The sequence below is a fragment of the Cyprinodon tularosa genome, unplaced genomic scaffold, assembly GCF_016077235.1.
Source record: "Cyprinodon tularosa strain WSP-4 unplaced genomic scaffold, ASM1607723v1 ctg844, whole genome shotgun sequence".
NCBI classification, from domain to species: Eukaryota; Metazoa; Chordata; class Actinopteri; order Cyprinodontiformes; family Cyprinodontidae; genus Cyprinodon; species Cyprinodon tularosa.
In genome coordinates, this window is record NW_024039612.1 from 70,171 (window position 1) to 92,166 (window position 21,996).

General features: G+C 41.7%; 1 protein-coding gene across 2 annotated transcripts; it reads left to right on the plus strand.

Annotated features, from left to right (window-relative positions):
* The first annotated feature begins 16,615 nt into the window (after nucleotides 1-16,615).
* On the plus strand, nucleotides 16,616-18,957 carry LOC119775021 (complement C1q tumor necrosis factor-related protein 3-like). 2 transcript variants are annotated; one of them, XM_038272867.1, is made up of 4 exons: nucleotides 16,616-16,790; nucleotides 17,135-17,308; nucleotides 17,385-17,504; nucleotides 18,604-18,957. In XM_038272867.1, exons 2-4 carry the CDS (start codon nucleotides 17,170-17,172, stop codon nucleotides 18,882-18,884), a joined length of 540 nt encoding a protein of 179 aa, XP_038128795.1. In that variant the 5' UTR covers nucleotides 16,616-16,790; nucleotides 17,135-17,169; the 3' UTR covers nucleotides 18,885-18,957. The 2 variants fall into 2 exon arrangements, with proteins under 2 accessions (XP_038128795.1, XP_038128793.1); XM_038272865.1 differs by lacking the exon at nucleotides 16,616-16,790 and having other exon boundaries at nucleotides 17,056-17,308.
* Nucleotides 18,958-21,996: the final 3,039 nt, after the last annotated feature.

Here is a 21,996-nt window from a genome sequence, read left to right on the forward strand (position 1 = left end):
TATTTCTGGTCCTTTTATGCTGTGTGTGGACACATTTAATATAACTGAGATTAAAAACCTATCAATAATAAAAAAAGACCTTAAAAAGTTTTAAAATAAAAAATCTTTAAGTTGTTTCACCTGTTTGATTGGTTTTCAGTCATATTCCTGATAATTTGAAAACATATTGGACAAAAACCTGAGGAATGTATGTACTGGAGAATGGGGATGGCTGAATCTGTTTTTTTTTTTTTTAACCAGATCTAATGATACTGGCATGCTCAATAAGAACCTCCCCCTCCTCAGCAGAACATAGGACAAGATCATTTTCTACATTTATCAGTTAAAAAAATTGGTTTTAGGTGTGGAAGTATTTTAATAATATGATGTATTTTGTGATACTGTCATGAAAATTTGTATGAAAGACTTAAAAATTCCTTTTTCGGGGAAAGGGTGACTACAGGGTTTAATATACAACTATACGACAATAATAGAAAAGGTAATTTATAAGAATAACTTTCAACATTCACCACAAAAAAAGAAAAATAAATAAAAAATACCACAGATATAAATTGTCAAATATTTGTTTCAATTTGTTGCTCTGCGGCAAACCTCTCAGATTGGTGAAAAAAGAAAGTCACATGGTCCATTGCACTGCGCAGTGAACAGGTGCATCTTAAGCTGTGTGAAGCTCTGGAAGCCAGACTGATAAATGATTTGGGCCAACACATATTCTTCTTGTTGGTTTATTTCTTAAAGGATCTGTAGCGCTCTTTGATGCACTTAATAAGCGCATTTGCAGATCTTTTTTTAAAGGACACACAAGTTTTATTTAACATTTATTATTCATGCAAATGCACCTCTTAAATGTATAAATGTTCTTTTACAAGTCTGATGTCAGGGATAGAATAAATAAAAAATCCAGAGTAGTTGATCTGCAGCAGGTAGAAGTGCTTAGAAGAGCCAAAATAAAAATAAAATAAATATATTACCTATTCATTATAAATACATATATATATAATGGATATCCAACTTTTTTTCATTTAGTCCACCAGAAACACTTCTCAATTGAGAGCAAGGAGGTTTTTTAAGCTGCACTTTCAACAAGAATGTCTGATCACAACATTATTGGTACAACTTCAAAGGTCTCAATAAGAGAATGTGAAAAGAGCCCAGACACATCCCCAAAGCTTCATCCTATGAGCCGTGAGGAACCCCAGACTTTAGGCCTGCAGTTCCATTGATTTCATAATTGCATTTAGATATGCAATAACTCCAAATGAATTCATAATTGATCGCCAGAGGTGTTTAGACACAATGCTAAAACAAAACTGTCCCCTAAAAACCCTTGAAAAGATATTATAACTGGTTAACATCTGGCTTCTTGCAAGATGGGGAAGTAGCTTTTGAAAAGATATGGAGAGTTGCGCTTCTTGTTGAGGTTCCGCCTTCCCAAACCATTTAGTGAGTAGGGTGAATGGACCATTCATTCCTTAAATAGCGAGTTTGCATAGGAGCAGACTCACGGGACTTTGCCAGTGGGTGTAACAGCGGAATAATGGCAGATAAAACATTCACATTCAATTGTAAGTTCAGATAATTTGCTGAATTTTCGAAACACTGACAGAAAATCACAAGTTAGGAAAAAGAAAATGAATAGATCATTAACTCCAAAAGGGAAAGGAAATTGTTTTATTTGACTATGTAAAAGTATAAATAAGAAAGGAGCATATGCTTGATGTCATGTGAATCTGTGCCTCAGAGCTACAGCCTTGCACATGGGGCCTCACTGTGTTTTCTTAGAAACAACTGTTTTCTTTTTTCCATATGAGAGAAGAGGCCATCCCATCTCATAAGGGTTCTACTGCATATATGGATAATTATTGTAATTGAGTTGTTCAATATAATTTGTTTCTACTGTAATTCTTATTCACAAAATAACATTAATATTGATTTGTATTACTGTAAGTTTACCAGCCTGTGTGAGGTAAATTCTAGATCTCGCTATATCCACTGTGGGGGTCCCGACAGTGGATATAGCGACAGTGGGGTTCAGTTAAATTCAGTTCATTTATATAACACCAATTTAAAACAGTCATTGACTTGAAGGCAATCCCTCACACCAAGAAAGCTTGTAGCAACAGTGGAGAGGAAAACTTCCTTTTAACAAGAAGAAACCTCCTGCAGAGGCTCGGTGTGAGTGGCCATCTACTAAGGTCGACTGGGATTCAAGGAGACAGAAGCAGATACAAAAGGGTAGAGTCAACCAGCTTCACTGGCGGCACCATCCAAGGAAACATAGAGCCAGGCAGACAAGCTCCAAGCCAGCTCCCATGTCAGAGGAAGAAGAAAGAACAAGCAGTCACAGTCAGAAACACAGGAATAAACTACAAAAATTGACAAACTCCAACATCTATAAACAAACATGTTATCAGAGGCACAGCTGATATTTCTCAACAGGATGGGGTAATGGCCAAACAGGACAGAACAGATGAAGCTACTATGATAAGCAGAGAGAGCATAAGGTTGGAGATTGAACTAACAAATACTGCAGAATGGGAGAATGGAGATAGAATGAAGCAGTTGATGAAAATGGGTCCCTATGTCCTCCAGCAGTCTAAGCCTAAAGCAGCATAACTATAGAAGAAGCTAATGTAGCACCGGTATCACACCACTAACTGCGCCACTGGACCAGTTCTAGGCTCTAAGGAGTGGGGAGCAAAATAATAGCACCAGAGACCGCTGCTTAAGTGAAAATGGCCGGCAATTTAATGAATGCAAAACACACATAAAATACAATACATGAAACCAAAAATACTCTGCAGATTCTTAATAATGAGGTAAGTAGAAATGGGGAGGAAAAAGGAGAAGGAAAAAAAAAGAATATATCACTCTTTCTTTTTGCTCTTTAGTTCACCTAGGTTATTTTAATTAGACTAATTTGAATTAATTAGACCAGTCTCTTTTTCATAGGTTGCACCTATTTTAAGATTTAAATTTTTCCTGAGTTAACTCTTTTCCGTTCTTTTACAGGTTGCAAAATACCTTCAAACACATTTAAATCAAGTGGACCACAATTACTCAAATCACATTCAGAAAATAAAAATATGAAAATCAAAGTATGGCACTTTAAATTCAAGTTCAAGTCCAAATGTAAATATAGGCACTCAGTTCGACAAAAAGAATCAGTTTGATTCAGTCCAAAAAAAATAATAATAATTCAATCAGTCTCCAGTTCTTTTTTAGTTCAGTTCAAACTAGTTTCTGATATCCCTACCGCTCTGGCAGGGGATTACCACACGTGGGAAAGTCCCTCCCTCAATGGACAGGATGAATTGAAGGTCTAGGTCTGGCTCGCCATCTTGAATCCCGTCTGTGAATGTGCACGCCGCACATGGCAGACTAATCCTCGCTCCGACCAAGCTTCCAACCGAACAAAAAACCTGACCAAAACCGATATGGCTTAGTTCTCATAAAATCCTCGTCAGTTCCCGACCAGGTAAATTATGTTTTGTTTACTAAAATATTAACTTTTCTCTGTTAATTATTCACCGCTCTTTTTTTTCTCCGATTCCTCCTCTGCTCTCTCCTTCGGGTCTGCGTACTGCAGCGTCACCCAGACACTGCACCTGCAACGCTGGTTTCTTAAAGGGACAGCGACGTTATTTCTGTCTACAGACTTTTAACCAACTACTTATCCCTATTATGTTAGATCCCTATTTATGTTAGATTTTAACATGGGTTACATCCTCCCCTCTTTACCTAATGCACGTCCCTGTGCATTTTGAATTTATGCTATCATAACTCTAGGGGTTCCTGGAGAGCTAGGATCTTCAAGAGATTCTGTAAACACATCACTCAAGGTTTGAAATAAAGACTGAAATATTGTAACCAACGGGTTTCCTAGCTCAGGATAAGTCAGTCTTTTAGTCACTTTTCTGTCTCTGACAGGTCTTGCTGAACAGTCACTTCCACTTTGGTTGTCCGTTTGACCTAAATCATGAGTGTTTTCTTTGCTCTCCTGAGCAGGTTGAGTAGAAGGATGGACATTATCCAGATCTTCCTCAGGTAAGTTTACAACTTCCTGTTCAGTGATTGGGTTTCTCTCTTCAGGATGAGGTAAGTCTTTCCCTTCAGAGTCAGGTAAATCTTTCTCTTCAGAGTCAGGTAAATCTTTCTCTTCAGGGTTGGGTAAATCTTTCTCTTCAGGACGAGGTAAGTCTAGGTCGTAAGTTTCTACTGGAGGATCCTCAGGGAAAGCTTCGGCTACATCTGAGGGATTTTTCTCAACAGCAGTCAAGTCAGGTTCTGGTCCAATACTTTCAGGTAAGTATTCCATAGGTCCAGAAGTCAGGTTGAAACCTAGTGTTTCCACTCTTAGGTTTCTGTGATAGTGATATTCCTCAGAATCAGATTGGGATTCATCCCCATCATCTCCATTTGATGTGTCATTTTTAGAATGTTGTCGAGTTCTTGGTCGCCTTACTGCCTTTGGTGGGTTAGTTTCGCTTTCGACCGGGGTCACAGGAAGGAAACCACATGGCAGCAGGAGGTCACGATGAAGAGTTCTATGTGGACCATCTCTTGTCTCAGGTTTCACAACATACACTGGGACGTCTCCGGACTGTCTCAGGACAACATACACATCAGACTCCCACCTGTCAGCTAACTTGTGCTTGCCTCTGACACGGACATTTCGAACCAAGACTCTGTCGCCTTCTTTCAAGGTGGAGTCAACAACATGCTTGTCAAACCTTGCTTTGTTGCGATCTGCCGTCTTTTTAGCATTCTCAGTTGCTACTCTGTAACTGTTTTCAAGTTGAGATTTCAGGTTGCGGACATATTGCGAGTGAGAGCCTGGCTGATGATTGACTGGTAGGCCAAAGGCTAGGTCAACTGGCAATCTTGGCTGACGCCCGAACATTAACTCGTAAGGGGTAAAGCCAGTTGTCTCGTTCTTAGTACAATTATAAGCGTGTACTAATGGCTTGACATACTCCCGCCAGTGACTCTTTTTCTGGTTTTCAAGGGTTCCCAACATGTTGAGCAGGGTCCTGTTGAAGCGCTCTACAGGGTTCCCTCTCGGGTGGTAAGGTGTGGTTCTTACCTTTTGAGTGCCAATAAGCTCACACAGTTCTTTTATCGTTCGGGAGTCAAAGTCAGGACCTTGGTCACTGTGGAGTCTTTCAGGGATGCCATAATGGACGAAAAAGTGGTCCCACAGTGTCTTGGCCACTGTCCTGGCTTTCTGATTAGGGGTGGGGACTGCCACTGCATATTTTGTAAAATGGTCGGTAATGACCAGAATGTCCTTTGTGTTACTTGAGTCCGGCTCCACACTGAGAAAATCCATGCACACGAGTTCGAGTGGTCTTGTGGCCACGATGTTGATGAGTGGAGCAGCTTTATGGGGCATGGTCTTATGTCGTATGCAACGGTTGCAGGTTCTGACTTTATTTTCCACCTCAGTTGACATTTTGGGCCAATAGAATCGCTTCCGGACAAGATCTAGCGTGCGCTCTGTGCCCATATGGCCCATGTCGTCGTGGAGGCTCTTTAGGACTACGAATCTCAGGGCTTCAGGGAGTACAATCTGGTAGTGAGTCTGAGCACCCTCTTGTCGCCTGCGATACAAAACACCATTTGAGACCTCCATTTGTTCCACTCCCTCAATAAGAGACCAAGCTCAGGAAGTTCTTTCCTTAAGGATGGTGGGGGTGTCTCTCCAGACTCCAATAGCCTAAGGACTTCACCAACGCAGGGATCAGCATTTTGTTTGTCTCTTAGTTCAGCTGATGTTAGAGGGGGGATGACAGGTAGACCACCAAGCTGATCCTCCTCTTCAAAGATTTGAGGGAGAGCCTTTGGATGGTGGGCAAGTGACACAACCAAGATGGTGCTGGTTGACGTTTCCCCAGGGTGATTGTTGATCGCTTCATGGACCATGTGCTTCTCACAGATAGCTTTGATGGTGCTGTCATTCAAGTGTGCATAATCAGCTTCTGACATGTGTCTTTTTGTGAATTGTTGTATCCTCTCTAACTCTTTTTGTGATGATGTGTCATCAGCTACTCTGCCATGAGGGCGTCTGGACAGTCCATCCGCGTCCTGATTCTGCTTACCGGCTCTGTACTGTAGCTGGAAATCGAACGTCGACAGAGCAGCCAACCATCTGTAGCTCGTGGCGTCAAGCTTAGCTGAGGTGAGAATGTATGTTAATGGGTTACTATCTGTGACAGCAAGGAATGTGTTACCGTACAGGTAATCCTGAAATTTCTCTGTTACTGCCCACTTAAGGGCAAGAAATTCTAACTTGTGAGCAGGATACCTGGACTCACACTTCGACAGACCTCGGCTTGCATAAGCAATAACACGCTTCTGTCCCTGTTGCTCCTGGTAGAGAGCAGCACAGAGGCCCAAAGTGCTTGCATCTGTATGTAAAATGTAGGAGAGCTTGGGGTCTGCAAACCCGAGGATGGGAGCGGTTGTCAGCTTTTCTATTATAGTGTTGAACGCTGTTTGGCAAGCAAGCGTCCATCTATCACCAAAGTCGTCCTTTGGATTGAAATACTTCTCAGAGTTCACTGTGGTTTTAGCGTGCTTTCTTAGCGGTGGATAGCCAGCAGTGAGCTCGTTTAGTGGTTTCACAATCTTTGAGTAGTCTTTAATGAACCGGCGGTAGTAACCGCAGAAACCCAGGAAGGTTCTTAATTCCTTCAAGTTGTTTGGTTTTGGCCAGGTTTTTAATGCTGCTACTTTGTCAGGATCGGTCTCGATGCCTTTTTCAGACACAATGTGGCCAAGGTACTTTACAGAAGTTTGGTAGAACTTGCATTTCCCTGGTGACAGTTTCAAGCCAAACTCTTTCAATCGGTTGAGCACGTTCATCAACCTTTCCTCATGCTCCTCCAATGTAGAAGAGAAGATGATGAGGTCATCCAGAAAAACTAGGGCTTGCTTCAAGTTCAACTCTCCCATACAACGCTCCATAAGTCTCTGGAACGTGCTAGGGGCGTTGGTTATCCCCTGAGGCATCCTGTTGAATTCAAAGAATCCTAGAGGGCAGACGAATGCAGTTTTGTGTTTGTCTGCTTCCTCCATCTCTATTTGATAGAAGCCTGATTTGAGATCGAGCACCGAGAACCACTTGGAACCGGTCAATGCTGAGAAGGACTCTTCCAGATTTGGTAAGGCATATGAATCCTTTACTGTTTGTGTGTTCAATTTTCTGTAATCTATGCAGAGTCTGACACTGCCATCCTTTTTCCTGACGACTACGATCGGCGAGGAAAAAGGTGACTCTGATTCACGGATGACTTCTGCATCGAGGAGTTGCTGGAGATGGGTACGCACAGCCTCTATGTCCTGCGGATGTATAGGTCTTGGCCTATGTTTGAATGGTGTCTCATCACTGAGAGTTATATGGTGTCTGATTTTGTCAGTGCGGCCAAAGTCCAGCTCGTGCATTGCAAACACCTCCGGCATGGAGCTCAATTTCTCTGTTATCCTCTCTTTCCACTCGTTGGGTATAGGAGAATCAGTAAAGTCAAAGTCGAGATTTGGTTTTTGGTCAGGTTTTGCAGGAGAATCTGAGTCAGGGGTCTTGACAGGTTGAACACTTCTGACAGCGTGTATCTCTGCTATCACAGCCTTTGGGGACAGGGTAATGTCATGCTCTGATTCGTTTTTGAGCGTGACTGGTATGCAGCTTGATGGCTTTGGTGGTAGACTTACCAGACTATCTGTCACCAGGATGCCACCAGGCAGGGACGATGACTTTGGTGACTCTACCATCACCCACTTTCCAACATCAGATATTCTGCAACTCACTAATCCTTGAAGGACTTTAATCTGTCCAGCTGAAATGGTCTCAAAGTCTCTACTATGAAGCCTCACCTCTCCCAGGTTGGACTCAAAAGACTGTTTTTTACGGATTTCAAGGGTCTTTAAGACAACTTTATAGCCATAAGGAAGAGACTCAAAGTTCTGAGGTACAATCTCTGCATACTTCTCATAGAGAACATCCAAAGTATTTGTGCCTATAAGCACTGATGACAACGTGGAGCGCATGTCAGGTACAACCAAGACCAGGGTAGGTACTTCGATGTCGACTCCAAGCAAGCTCTTAGGGAATCTGATGGTGGCCTCAACATAGCCAAGGTAAGGGACGCTTTGACCGTTGGCTCCTTCCACTTCAAGCAAGTCGTTCAAGGAGTTGAGAGGCAAGTGAGACAGGTTCTCTAGATAGAAAGAGTTGGGGACCGTTGTTACTTGGGAGCCTGAATCCAACAAGCAACTACAGTCTTTGTCAGCTATGATAACTTGTGCGGTGCACTTGGCCCCAATCAGACCTTTTGGCAAAGTCACTGACTGTCTTTGTGTATGTGAGTACACATGGGCTCTGTGCAGCTTCTTTTTGGGACACTTTGCCTGTGCTCCAGTTCCCGTTTGTCCCACAACTGGAACTGGGTCTAGTTTAAAGCATCAGGCTTTGAAGCGCTATGTTGACTGTCCCATGCTAACTGCTTTTCTTTTAACTGCTTCCTCTTCTCAGCCACAAGAGATGGATTCGGCTCACTCTCACACTGAGGCTTAATGTGCCCATCCTCTCCACATCTAAAGCAATACCAGGGCTTTGGTCTATTGCTTGCGCTGATGTTTGCGTCTCGGCTGTGGGGCTGCAGCCTTTGAGATGTGTGAGTGGTAGCTGGGGAATGTGTGTTAGCTGTTTGGGGAGCTAGTGGTCTGGCGGCTGATTTAGCTTTTCTACTGTCTTTCTGTGTGATACGTGTGAGCTGGGACTGTAGATCAGCTATTTGTTTCTTTAAGTCTTGGATTTCAAACCTGTGATCAGGAGCTGGCTGAGATGAGCTACACTCTTCTTCACCCTGCACATAAACACCTTGATAATGAGAGGACACTCTTGGTTTTGAAATATTAAAGTGCTGTTTCATGCGTGAAGCTTTGGAAGAACGTTTATCTTCTGCTGTGCGGAGTAACAAGAGAAGTTCAGCAAAGGTAGGTGGATTCTGCTTCTTTTGTTCTAGCTGGAGTTCAGCTATCAAGATGTTATCCCAGCAGCCTCTTACAAACTGCCTGAGAAGATGACGATCAAGGTCGCTTGCAGTTACACCTCCCCTTCTGAGGGTGGTGCTCAGCATCACCTGCAGCCGTTGTAGATAAGCTGAAGGTTTCTCACCATTATCCTGCATTGTATTGAGATACTTTGCAAAAAGGTCATCTCCATCCTCTACTGTGCCGAAAGCAGAGTCCAAGATCTCCAAGTATGCACTAAGAGGAGAATCCGGTGTCAGGTGCTTCACAATATCAATGGCGGGTGATAAGAGACTTTCAAGAAGCTTTCGTGACTTGTAAATATCAGACTGTGTTGTGTCTTTAAGAAGAAGTTCCACATTGGATCGCCATGTCTCATAATCCACTTCACTGTTGGGCCGTGGGACACGTCCAGAGAAGGGTCTGAGTCTCAAGGAAGTGTGCACCTGCAGAGCAGAGTCTTCATTTCTCACTATGTGCTCAACAATAACTTTTTGTATGTCAGGTGGATTGACGTCAGAAAGTTTCAGAGCGGGCTGTGTCTTTTCTTTAGATGGTGTCAATGGTGGAGACCAATGATGTTGAACATGCTGCTGCGGGGCCAATGCTGGGCAGGGGGCCTACTTGTGCAGCATTTTCAGGGGCATGTTGCTCTGGGGTATCAGGTGAGCTCAGCTCTGCATCTTCATCTTGGAGCTCTGAATGATCTAGATCGACAGTCTCACCGATGAGGGAAAGCTCTTCTCTGAGGACAGCTGCAAAGTCTTTACCAGTCCGTTTTGCAATGTCCTTTAACTCTGAAAGGTAAGTCTGTGTAGCTGTTTTGCTAGCTACAGGTGTGTAAACATTGGCTAATGCTCTGATGTGGTAAGTGACATCAGTATTGGCTTTACTGTTAAGTCTGTAAGGCAGTGAAGGTAAGAGAGATTGCATAGCTATACCATACACATACTCTACGATAACCTGCTTGGCCGACTCTGGTTCAGTGAGAGCTACTGGAATTACCCTTTGAATGGAACCATATTGTTTCAGGAAGTCACTTAGTTCGTCATCTATTTCTGTATCGGTTATACCGCTAACTATGACTGAGTTAGGGATTTTTACACTGCTGGTTTCAACGACATCCATTTTTTTCCTTCTTTCTCCTCCCTTAACACTGATAACAATATTATATATGGTCTCTGGTTTCTAGTTTTAATGCTTTAAGCCACTCCTGGCTGGCTCGCCAAGTTGTAGCACCGGTATCACACCACTAACTGCGCCACTGGACCAGTTCTAGGCTCTAAGGAGTGGGGAGCAAAATAATAGCACCAGAGACCGCTGCTTAAGTGAAAATGGCCGGCAATTTAATGAATGCAAAACACACATAAAATACAATACATGAAACCAAAAATACTCTGCAGATTCTTAATAATGAGGTAAGTAGAAATGGGGAGGAAAAAGGAGAAGGAAAAAAAAAGAATATATCACTCTTTCTTTTTGCTCTTTAGTTCACCTAGGTTATTTTAATTAGACCAATTTGAATTAATTAGACCAGTCTCTTTTTCATAGGTTGCACCTATTTTAAGATTTAAATTTTTCCTGAGTTAACTCTTTTCCGTTCTTTTACAGGTTGCAAAATACCTTCAAACACATTTAAATCAAGTGGACCACAATTACTCAAATCACATTCAGAAAATAAAAATATGAAAATCAAAGTATGGCACTTTAAATTCAAGTTCAAGTCCAAATGTAAATATAGGCACTCAGTTCGACGAAAAGAATCAGTTTGATTCAGTCCAAAAAAAAAAATAATAATTCAATCAGTCTCCAGTTCTTTTTTAGTTCAGTTCAAACTAGTTTCTGATATCCCTACCGCTCTGGCAGGGGATTACCACACGTGGGAAAGTCCCTCCCTCAATGGACAAGATGAATTGAAGGTCTAGGTCTGGCTCGCCATCTTGAATCCCGTCTGTGAATGTGCACGCCGCACATGGCAGACTAATCCTCGCTCCGACCAAGCTTCCAACCGAACAAAAAACCTGACCAAAACCGATATGGCTTAGTTCTCATAAAATCCTCGTCAGTTCCCGACCAGGTAAATTATGTTTTGTTTACTAAAATATTAACTTTTCTCTGTTAATTATTCACCGCTCTTTTTTTTCTCCGATTCCTCCTCTGCTCTCTCCTTCGGGTCTGCGTACTGCAGCGTCACCCAGACACTGCACCTGCAACGCTGGTTTCTTAAAGGGACAGCGACGTTATTTCTGTCTACAGACTTTTAACCAACTACTTATCCCTATTATGTTAGATCCCTATTTATGTTAGATTTTAACATGGGTTACACTAAGGTTAACCTGAGCCACTCTAACTACAAGCTTTATCAAAAAGGAAAGTTTTAAGCCTACCCTTCAAAGTAGACAGGGTGTCTGCCTCATGGACTAAAACTGTTAGTTGGTTCCACAGGAGAGAAGCGTGATAACTAAAATATATCCCTCCTATTCCACTTTTAGAAATTCTAGGAACCACTTGTAAAAATGCACTTGTAAAAGATATGATCTCTGTTTTTAAGTTTCATCAGAACTGTGGCTGCAGCATTTTGGATTACCTAAAGGCTTTTAGTTTGTAGACTGACTGTAAAGAAATACAATAGTTACCCTTGAAGTAACAAATGCATAGACTAGATTCAGCATCACCCCTAGCCAGGATACTTCTAATTTTTGCAATTATGCGCAGATGAAAGAAGGAAATTCTAGAAACATCTTTGAATTGGGATTTAAATGACAAGTCCTGATCAAACACAACACCAACATTTTTTACTTTATTATCTGAGATCAATTTAATCCCATCTGGATAAACTAATTAATTATCTTTTTTTTTTTTTTTAAGACTCTGGTCCAAAGATAATAACCTCTGTTTTGTCTGCATCAGAAGCAGAAAGTTAAGAGTAATCCAGGTTTTTACGTCTTCAAGACATGCCTATGGTCTATGTCATGGGTGAATTCATCTGGACTTATAGACAAATTTAGTATCATCACCACAGTGCTTTCAATTCAGTTCAGTATAGTTTATTTATATAGTGCCAATTCACAAAACATGTCATCTCAAGGTACTTTACTGTTCAACCAGATCATACAGTCAGATTGATTCAAAGTTTTCTATCTAAGGGAAACCAGTTGATTGCATCGACTCATTGACTCAAATGCAATCCCTTACACTAAGCATGCTTGTAAGGACAGTGGAGAGGAAAAACTCCCTTTTAACAGGAAGAAACGTCCAGCAGAACCAGGCTCAGGGTGAACAGCCTTCTGCCAAGCCTGACTAGGGTTCAATAAGACAGAAGCAGAGATACAAAAAGCAGCTGTAAAAGGCGGCCCCGCCCTGGAAACACACCGCCAGGCAGACAAGCTCAGAGCCAGCTCCCATGTCAGAGGATGAAGAGAACACATCCAGCCAGTCACGGTCAGAGAAACAGGACCACACTGGAAAACAGGCCGATCTCCAGCATCTATAAACAAGGGTGGTTGATGGCAGCAGCACAGCTGATATTTCTCTCCAGGATGGTGTCACAGCCAAAAAGGAACAGACGAGAAAAAGCTACTATGAGAAAAAGCAGAGAGAGCAGAACATTAGAGATCAAACTAATAGATTCTGCAGTGTGGTAGAATAGAGATAGAATGAAGCAGAATGATTATATGGGGGTCCCTATGTCCACCAGAATTCTAAGCCTATAGCAGCATAGTTATAGAGATAGCTCAGGATAACTTGAGCCACTCTAACTATAAGCTTTATCAAAAAGGAAAGTTTTAAGCCTAGTCTTGAAAGTAGACAGGTTGTCCTTCTCATTGACTAAAACTGGTAGTTGGTTCCATAGGAGAGGAGCCTGATAACTAAAAAGTTTTCCATTCTATTTTTAGAAATTCTAGGAACCACTAGTAAACCTGCAGATTGAGAGCAAAGTGCTCTTTTAGGAACATAAGAAACAATCATATCTCTGATATAAGAAGGAGCTTGGCCATTTAAGGATTTATATGTCAGGAGGATTTTAAATTCTATTCTGGATTTAACAGGAAGCCAATGAAGAGAAGCCAGGATAGGAGAGATATGGACTGTCTTTTTAATTTTCATCAGAACTCTGGCTGCAGCATTTTGCATCAGCTGAAGGCTTTTAACTATAGTTTTTTGGATTTTCTGATAGTAAAGAATTACAATAGCGCAGCCTTGAAGTAACAAATGCATGGACTAGTTTCTCAGCAGGACCCCTGGACAGGATACTTCTAATTCTTGCAATGTTCCGCACATAAAAGAAGGAAATTCTAGAAACATCTTTGATATGGGATTTAAATGATAGGTCCTGACCAAAATCTGAGGCCTGATCTGGGGCCATGAAAATATCATTAGCAACCTTCACCAGAGCGGTTTCAGTGCTACGATGAGCTCTCAAGCCAGACTGAAACTCTTCAAAAAGTTAATTATGGTGTAAGTGATCGCATGCTTGTTTGGGAACTACTTTCTCAAGATATTTAGATAAGAAAGGAAGATTGGATATAGGTCTATATTTGACCAAGTCATCTGGGTCAAGAGACGGTTTCTTAAGCAGAGGTTTAATGAACCTTAAAAGTCTTTGGTACATATACCTGTAACAAGGCACTGGATTGTTCACCCACTAATAGGGAACGTGAGCTGGGTTTAGACCGTGAGACAGGTTAGTTTTACCCTACTGATAATGTGTTGTTGCAATAGTAATCCTGCTCTTTCAACATCCATCCAGTGGACCATGCTCAACTGGTCAGACCAGGGTTTAAATTGTCTGACTCTTTTTACTATCAATGTGCTCCTTGTGCATTACATTACAAGCAAGCGTGGAGTTTCTTTAAATTGCTATACAATGAGATACTCATCTTTATCCAAGGATAGACCTCACCTCTTCACTGCACTACAGAAATAATGGCCTCATTTCATAGCCGTCTCACTGCTGTCGAGTCGGTGGCAGGTGATAGCTTTGAGCGGCTAACAGCAGCCAAATCCACCATCCAAACATTCCAGAGCCAGACCAAGTCATTACTGGACCAATGCAATTATTAAGGCTTAATAATCACTCACAAAGATCTACTCCATATATTGAATATTCCTGAGAGGTGTGAAGATGACAAAGAACAAATAAAGTTCATGTTGGATGATCTGATGTAGGTAATGGGCCCCAATGTTTTTTCCACACTGCCTGAGCTGGAGAGAGCCCACTGTACCCCAACCTCCAGAGCCTGCCAGAGATCTTCCTCCGCACATTCCTGGTCTGCTTCTCCAGATTCCAGCAGACTGGAGGATTCGCTGCACTGGGCCAGGAACCATTAGTACAACTACAAAGGTGCCACTATAGGAGTCTATTAAGATATTAGCACAGCACTCGATAAAAAGAGAGTTGTGTTTAATAGCGTCAAACAAGCCTTATATCAGAAGAACGTCAGATTCCACCTTCTCTACCCGGCCCGGCTGCTAGTGACGTGCGGAGACAACATCGTCACCTTCGACTCTACTGATGAAGGCCAGAAGTTTTAGAGGTTTGGTTTTGTAGAATAGGACTATGTGTCACCTTTGGGATTGAATAGCCTGACGATATTTAATCACCTGAACCTAATGGTGTATAAGTTTCCGGTATGCAGTGTCAACCTGTGGTCTACGGAGCTGAGGTATGGTCACTCAGTGATGTTATTGAAGGACTAATCAGTATTAAGCTGAGTTATATCCCAAAATGTTTCCTTTATACAAACCACTGCTTTTGAATTTCAACACTGAGGTTATATATGTTTTTAAATGTGTGCCTACTTGGTTGACTTGGTGCTGTTCAGCCTTCTGAACCAGGCTAACTGTGAGTGGCAACCTGCAGAGGCCGAATTGGGTTCAAGGAGACAGAAGCAGAAATAGGAAAAGAAGCAGAGATACAAAAGGTAGCTATCAACCAGCTCCACAGGCGGCCTAGTCCAGGAAACACACAGCCAAGTAGACAAGCTCTGTGCCAGCTCCCATGTCAGAGGATGAAAGAGAGCACATAGTGACAGTCAGAGAGACAGGAACACACTGAAAAACAGGCCAAGCTCTAACTTCTTTAAACAGAATGTTGATGACAGCAGCAAAATTAGAATTATAATAAACAAAATCCTCTACTAATCAAACAATACGTAGAAACTAACAACAAAGGAAAAAGATACATTCTCATTGACTATTAGAGATGTACATTTTCCACATGATTCAACTGTAGTAGCAGGCTTCTCATTCCTCCTTTTTCCTAAGTGCAATTTGCCCACAAACTGTAAAGAGACAGAGACTGGATCCAAATAAACCCAGACAGGTTAGTGACGTTTTTGAAGATTTATTGAGAGGGTTAATCAGAAAGCGGGGCTGGATCTGTGTGGGCAACTGGCTGCAGGAAGACAGGCGGGCAGATTGAGGGAGGTTTGCCAGTTTTATCCAGGACGGAGAGGCAGGCAGTCAGGCGGAGCTTTTCAGAGTCAGAGATCCAGAGAGAGGGAAGCAGGCAGGCAGAATCAAACAGGGTTCGGGCAGGCTCGGAGTCAGGGGGCAGATCGGGTTGGAAACAGATAGGCGGTCAGGTTCTTCCTTTGATGCTGGATTATTCGTAGCTGGTTGGCTTGAGATAATCTGGCACCGAGGACAGATCTGATGGGGTTTTTAAAGTGCTGGAAGCAGGTGACTCCAGTCAGAGCTGATTGCAGATGAGTGGAGCAGAGCAGGTGCATGGACTCAGTGATCAGGCCAGAATCAGTGCAGAAACCATTAGACAAACCTTACAGAAAACTTCTGCCCAGCCGCTCCACAGCATCATCAAATAATACTTGGTTTGGGGTATATTTGGGTTTATTTCTTGCTGGTTCCTATTTTCTGTTTAGCTGATCTTGGTGGAGCTCAAGTTTACATGGTGAGTCTTGGCATGTAGTAAAACTGCTTCCAGATCAGCAAGACCACCACCTGCTCCAAGAGCTGGGACTAGATGATCTCTTCTAGCAGTGCTTCTATCTGAACAGGACCTAGTATCAGGATGGTAAAGTGCCTTGAATGTCACCATGAGAATTTTATAGTTAATACGAAACTGTACAGGGAGCAAGTGGAGCTGTCGGAGGACCGGAGTGATGTGGTGGATAGAGAGAGTTCTTGTTACTATGCGAGCAGCTGAGTTCTGGACCAGTTGTAGTATGTTGAGGGATTTCTGAGGAAGTCCAAAGAGGAGGGCGTTGCAGTAATCCAATCGGGAGGTGACAAGGCTGTATACAAGTATGGCAGTAGTGTATGGGGTAAGGGAGGGACGAGGCAGGTGGGAAACTGTCAGTTTTGGAAAGAGCTGATTTGGTGGAGAGAACCTCAGTTTTACTACTGTTTAATTGAAGGAAGTTATTGGTGAACCAGGCTTTTATTTCACAGATGAAATCTGTGAGGGAGGTGGGAGGAAGAGAGGATGATAGTTGCGTGGTGAGGGAGACCTGGGTGTAATCGGCATAGCAATGGAAGTGGATGTTAAATTTGCAAAAGATATTGCCAAGGGGAAGGATGTAGATGATGAAGAGCAGGAGCCCCAGGACAGGGCCCTGGGGCACACCTGAGGTAATTTGAGGGTCTTCAGTTGAATGTATTGAGTGGGATCAGAAAAGTAGGAAATAAACCAGTCCAACGGAGTGTTAGTGATGCCAATGGAAGAAAACCTACTGAGGAGGGGGGTGTGACACATGGTGTCAAAGGCTGCACTCAGGTCTAGGAGGAAGAGGATGGTGAGTAGTCTAGAATCCGATGCCATACACACTCTAATTTAATTAAAAGCAATGACAGATTGATCTGTCTTTCTGTCAGTCTTTAGTTCTCTAATTTCATGTTGATATAAAAAATTTTTTTTTCCCTGCAAAAGCGCTGAAAAAGTAAACAGACCATTTTGACTTTGTTTTATCTGTAGTTGAATATTAACCAAGGTACAGAATTTCACAAAAAGAGCAAACAGCACATCCGGTCAGTTAGAGTTCTGAAGTCACCTTAAGGCAAGCAGGATGATTTCCAGAGTGTGGTTGTTATTGTGGTTCTGTGGTTTAACTTTGGCTTTGGCTTTGGTTTCCTGAAACAGAAGTGACCGCTGAAACAGAGTCATGCTTTCCTAATATGTGCAAGTTCCTCAAAGAGTTTCGGGCAATAAAAGAGAAACAAAAAACTATAGAAACAAGCATGAACGAGAATCAGGAGGCTCTTGAAACAAAGCTGAAGGAGACTGAAAAACTGGTTCTGGAGCTAAAGAAGAAAGGTAAAGCTCTTTCTGAATTTATTGGCAATGTGTTTTTGAACAGATGCAGTTCACTTTTTTTTTCATATCTATTTAGAAGCACAAAAGGTCGTATTCAGTGCCCCAGCAGGGGGAAGTTGGTCTATTGGGCCTTTTACCACAGATACAACCATAATCTACAGAACAAATGTGGGCAATGCTTACAATCAGCACACAGGTGAGTCATTTTATATTTGCAAGGATGTATCGGTAAGGCTGTCAAGCTACTTGCAATTTAATGCAGTGCATTATTTCAGCTAGCTTAATCAAAGCAACTAAGTGCACTCTCTCTGCAGCGGGGAGAGCCTTTTACTGCAAAACTACCAGCAGGGAGCTGAGATACACATATGTGGCACTGCTTGGCTGAAAGAAGCAACAATGTGGACGAGTGTTCAACATGGCCCAATCCCAAACCAGCCCCTAAACGCCAACCCTAAGCACTAACCATCTGTTTGCGCATTTCCGCGGAGTATCCGCCACATTAGGAGACGTCCACACCACATAGTTACCGTTCAGCCTTAAATAGTATTATCAGTGTAGATTCGCTGCTATTTTACAGTGGGTGTAAGGGCAGACTCCACAGCTGCCAGTGTGACTAAATTGGGAATGACTCTGGATACTTAAGGGGTAGTGCTTAGGGGATGGTTTGGGATTGGGCCAACGTGTCGAGAACAGATTGAGACGATAGATGATGGGGCAGAGTCCATGGGCAAATCTAGGGGGGAGGCTGAGAGGGCCAGAAGCATACACAGGTTAATCATTGCAAATGTATTAAAGGCAATTCAATATTCATTATCTGTTTTGGAAATATTGTCTCTATTTGCTAAGCACTATTCACAATCAGGTCTTGCCTTGTGGTCATATCAGTGGTCTCACCAACCACTAGAGAGCGATGGCCTAGTGGTTAAAGTGCAGTGACAACTATATTCAGAGAAACATTCAGGGCCCTGATCAAACCCACCCACTGCCCTGTTGAGTAACAGCCTTAGTAGATGAATGCTGAGGTGGCTAAGTGATTGGTTAAGTTAAAAGAAAACACAATTATTTTAATATCAAATGTTTTTGATAAAGACAAAAATTTAAATAAAACTATAACTATAATATGTATATCACAGTTGAAAATAAATGTTTAAATAACAATGATATGTAATTATACATGTTATTTACATGTTGCTTTCCACATCACATAATTATAGTGATAGTAATGTAAAAGTTTTGCAGACTGGCATCTAGAAGGTTGAACCAATATCTACTAAACTTGTTTGCTTTTCTTCCAGGTATTTTTGCTGCACCTGTTGCAGGTACATATTACTTCACCTTCTTTTATCATGCCGGAGGATCAGAAGCTGTAAGGCTAGCCCTTATGAAGAACAATGAGGTTATTGTGACTGCCTACGACCATAAGACATCTCATGATGGGGCTGATAATGGAGGAAATGCAGCATTTCTGCAACTGCAGCAAGGAGACCATGTCTATATGCGGTTAGGTTATAATACTAATGTCTGGTGGGACAGCCATATCACTACATTCAGTGGGATTCTTCTGCATTCACCCTGAAATGAAGTATACAGGAGTTTTTTTTGTTTGGTTTTATCAATTGATCTACCTGTAAATAAAATTGCATTATCACATTCATATTTCTGGTCCTTTGATGCTGTATGTGGACCCACTGGAATTAACCAAGATAAAAATGTATCAAATAAAGAAAAGATCTTTAACAGTTTTTGAAAGAAAAATGTTTTAATCTGTAGTTTGATTGTTTTTAGTCATATTCCTGATAATTGAAAACATAGTAGACAAAAACCTGAGGAATGTGTACTCGAGAATGGGGACAGCTGGGTCTGTTTTTTTTTCTCAACCAGATCTAATTAAACTAGCACGCTTGATAAAACCCTCCCCATCATTGTTAGAACAGAGGAAAAGTTCAAGATCATTTTCTACATTTATTGAAAAATAAGGGTTTTCATTGTGAAAGCATTTTATTAATGTGATGTATTTTGTAATACTGTCATTGACATCTGTATGAATGATATATGCAAGTATTATGTTTATAAAGCTCCAATTGTTTATATAGCTCCAATTCACAACATATGTCATCTCAGGACACCAGACATGGGCAATGTGGAGTCAACAAGTCATCTCCATGTCATGTATTTGTTCTACCCAGCCACTGAAGCAGGTGAGTCCAATCTTCACCGTCAATTAACCTGTGCAGATTGGACTCACCTGGTTAATTGGCTGGGTAGATTAAATACATGACATGGAGATGACTTGTTGACTCCACATTGCCCTGGTCTGCAGGACACTCTAGAGAGATAATTCAACCAGATCATACAGGCAGATTGGTTCAAAGTTTTCTATCTAAGGAACACATTTACTTGAAAGCAATCCCTCTCAACAAGCACACTTAAGTGACAGTGGAGAGGAAAACTCGCTTTTAACAAGAAGGAACCTCCAACAAAAACAGAATCAGTGTGAGCTGCCATCTGCCGAGGCCGACTGTGGTTCGAGGAGACTGAAGCAGTCATAGAAAAAGAAGCAGAGTTATCAGAGGTAACTTTCAAACATCTCCACAGCTCCCCAACCAGGAAACATAACCAGGCAGATGAACTCCGAGCCAGCCCCCACATCAGAGGATGAAAAAGAGCACAACATTTTTCAGAGAATTTGTTATACTCCAACATGAAAAAAGAATGTGAAGTAGTTTATGCCTTTAACAGGTGACACAAATATACCTAGGAAAATAACATATTTTTTAATAAATAAAGTACAACAATTTTCACACTTTAAGAATTTAGACTGATGATATCAAATATGTGGAAATAAAAGCATTAGAGACAAATGATTTAATTACTCACTTCATTCACCTTCCATTCCCTCCTGCTGCTCTAATTTTCATTCATCTTATCCCCCTGTTCGCTCTGCTTTATATACTTTTCAGCCCAGGTCCAGATAATTAGTTATTCGTATGTACTCTTGTTAGTTGTTCATGTTTGTTTGCTTTTGAGTTTAGTTAGGTCCTTGTATTATGTTCTGACTCTTGGGGCCCTGTGTGTCGAGAGGGGTTAGTGTTTGTCTCATGTTTCGTGATTGTGTCCCGCCTCTTTTCCTGGTTATTACCTGTTAATACCTAAATCAAGACAAAAGTTTTTTACTGCCTGCATCTGAGCCTCTGAAAACTTAGTGGACAAATATTACTTCTGATGGAAATCTACCCGCAGAACTTCAGGCTTTTTTACTTTGTCAGAATGCTTAGCGTGACTGTTTAGCCATGTTGGCACTTCAGCTAAAGTTTGTGTTTATGTAATATATGTTTCAATTGTTGGCAGAATATGTTGCAACTCTGATTGTATGCTTGATTTAGACTAATTTTGTGGTTTAAAATGCTGGCATACAAGGAACTTTCTATGTATTTTTTAAATTTTATATATTTCAGAACGAGTCCAGAACTTATGTCCAACAACAGCCTCACTTATGCATAACGCACAGCAGTGTCTGTAGGGTGGCAGCAATGCACCCAGAGGCACCCAGCCTGCATAAAAAGATTTCTGTGATTGCGGTATTAACCTAGCTGCTACCATCCACCAAAAAAAAAAGAAGAAGAAATAAATGAAAAAAAAGTAAAAAATAAAACAAAGTTTGCAGTTGCAGCTGATTCAGAGTCATGTCTAGTAGGAAGTTTGTTGGTCATGGCCATGAACACAGGCAGGATCCATCACACTCACCTTCTCGCTCACCCTATGATGGGGCTTTCCTCCTGTTAACCTCCTTTTATACCAAAATGCTACCAATATGCCATTATACAGTACCTGTAAGTTAGAAACATGTTCAGCAGTCATCTGGAACACGTCAAATACATTGATATGGGTTGGAGATACGTTGTTGATAAGTTACACATAAGTTATGTACATGTTACTCATAGGTTTTGGATAAGCTAGAAACCACCATTTATGAGTAACTTACACTCAACATATGTCATGATCAAATATGATCAAATAACTTACCTGCTACTTAGGGCCCACAAATGAGCAACGGTGGCATACATAAAACTCAAATCTTGAGCATGCTCAAAATTTCTCAACGTACTTGCTGTTTGTCTGGTCAACCTACTACTTTTGTGTGTTAGTGTGTTGTAACTTATAAAATTTCGAGAGCACTCTGTAGCAGCCATGGGTTTAGGTCAGGTATTTAATGCAATGCATTATTCTCAACTCTTAGGCATAATACTTACAAACTCAAGTTTGCAGGTTGTCGGGGCATAGCCTTTAGGTGAGCTGGGATGTCCGGAATAGGGCTGAATGAGGAGGTCTTTAGCACATCCTGTCGGCCTAATAGGACAAGAATTTTCCTGCACAATTAGCAAAAACATGCTATGGGGGCCTAATTATTAATTTTTTCATTTTCAAATCTAGCGTAAATGGGAGCTTGTAGTTGTCGTCTCCCGCATCATCTGGGTCTGGGTGGCAAAGAAATCAGTCTCAGCAGAGACTCAGAGACATCCCTCTCCCCAAATACCTCCTTCAGCTCCTTCTGGTCAAGCTGAAGCCCTCCGACCTGTCCTGGGTTGTCCTCTAGGCTTTATCTTGGTGGGACATACATCGAACAACTCCCAAGGAAGGCATCAAGGGGGCATCTGAAAAAGATATCCGAGCCACCTCAGCTGACTTCT

Excerpts from the sequence above, each read along its gene's own strand:
- LOC119775021 (XM_038272867.1), top strand. The coding sequence starts at position 17,170 with ATGTGCAAGTTCCTCAAAGAGTTTCGGGCAATAAAAGAGAAACAAAAA. Across the intron at positions 17,309-17,384 it reads TCTGGAGCTAAAGAAGAAAG|AAGCACAAAAGGTCGTATTC; the intron begins GTAAAGCTCTTT and ends ATATCTATTTAG. Across the intron at positions 17,505-18,603 it reads TGCTTACAATCAGCACACAG|GTATTTTTGCTGCACCTGTT; the intron begins GTGAGTCATTTT and ends CTTTTCTTCCAG.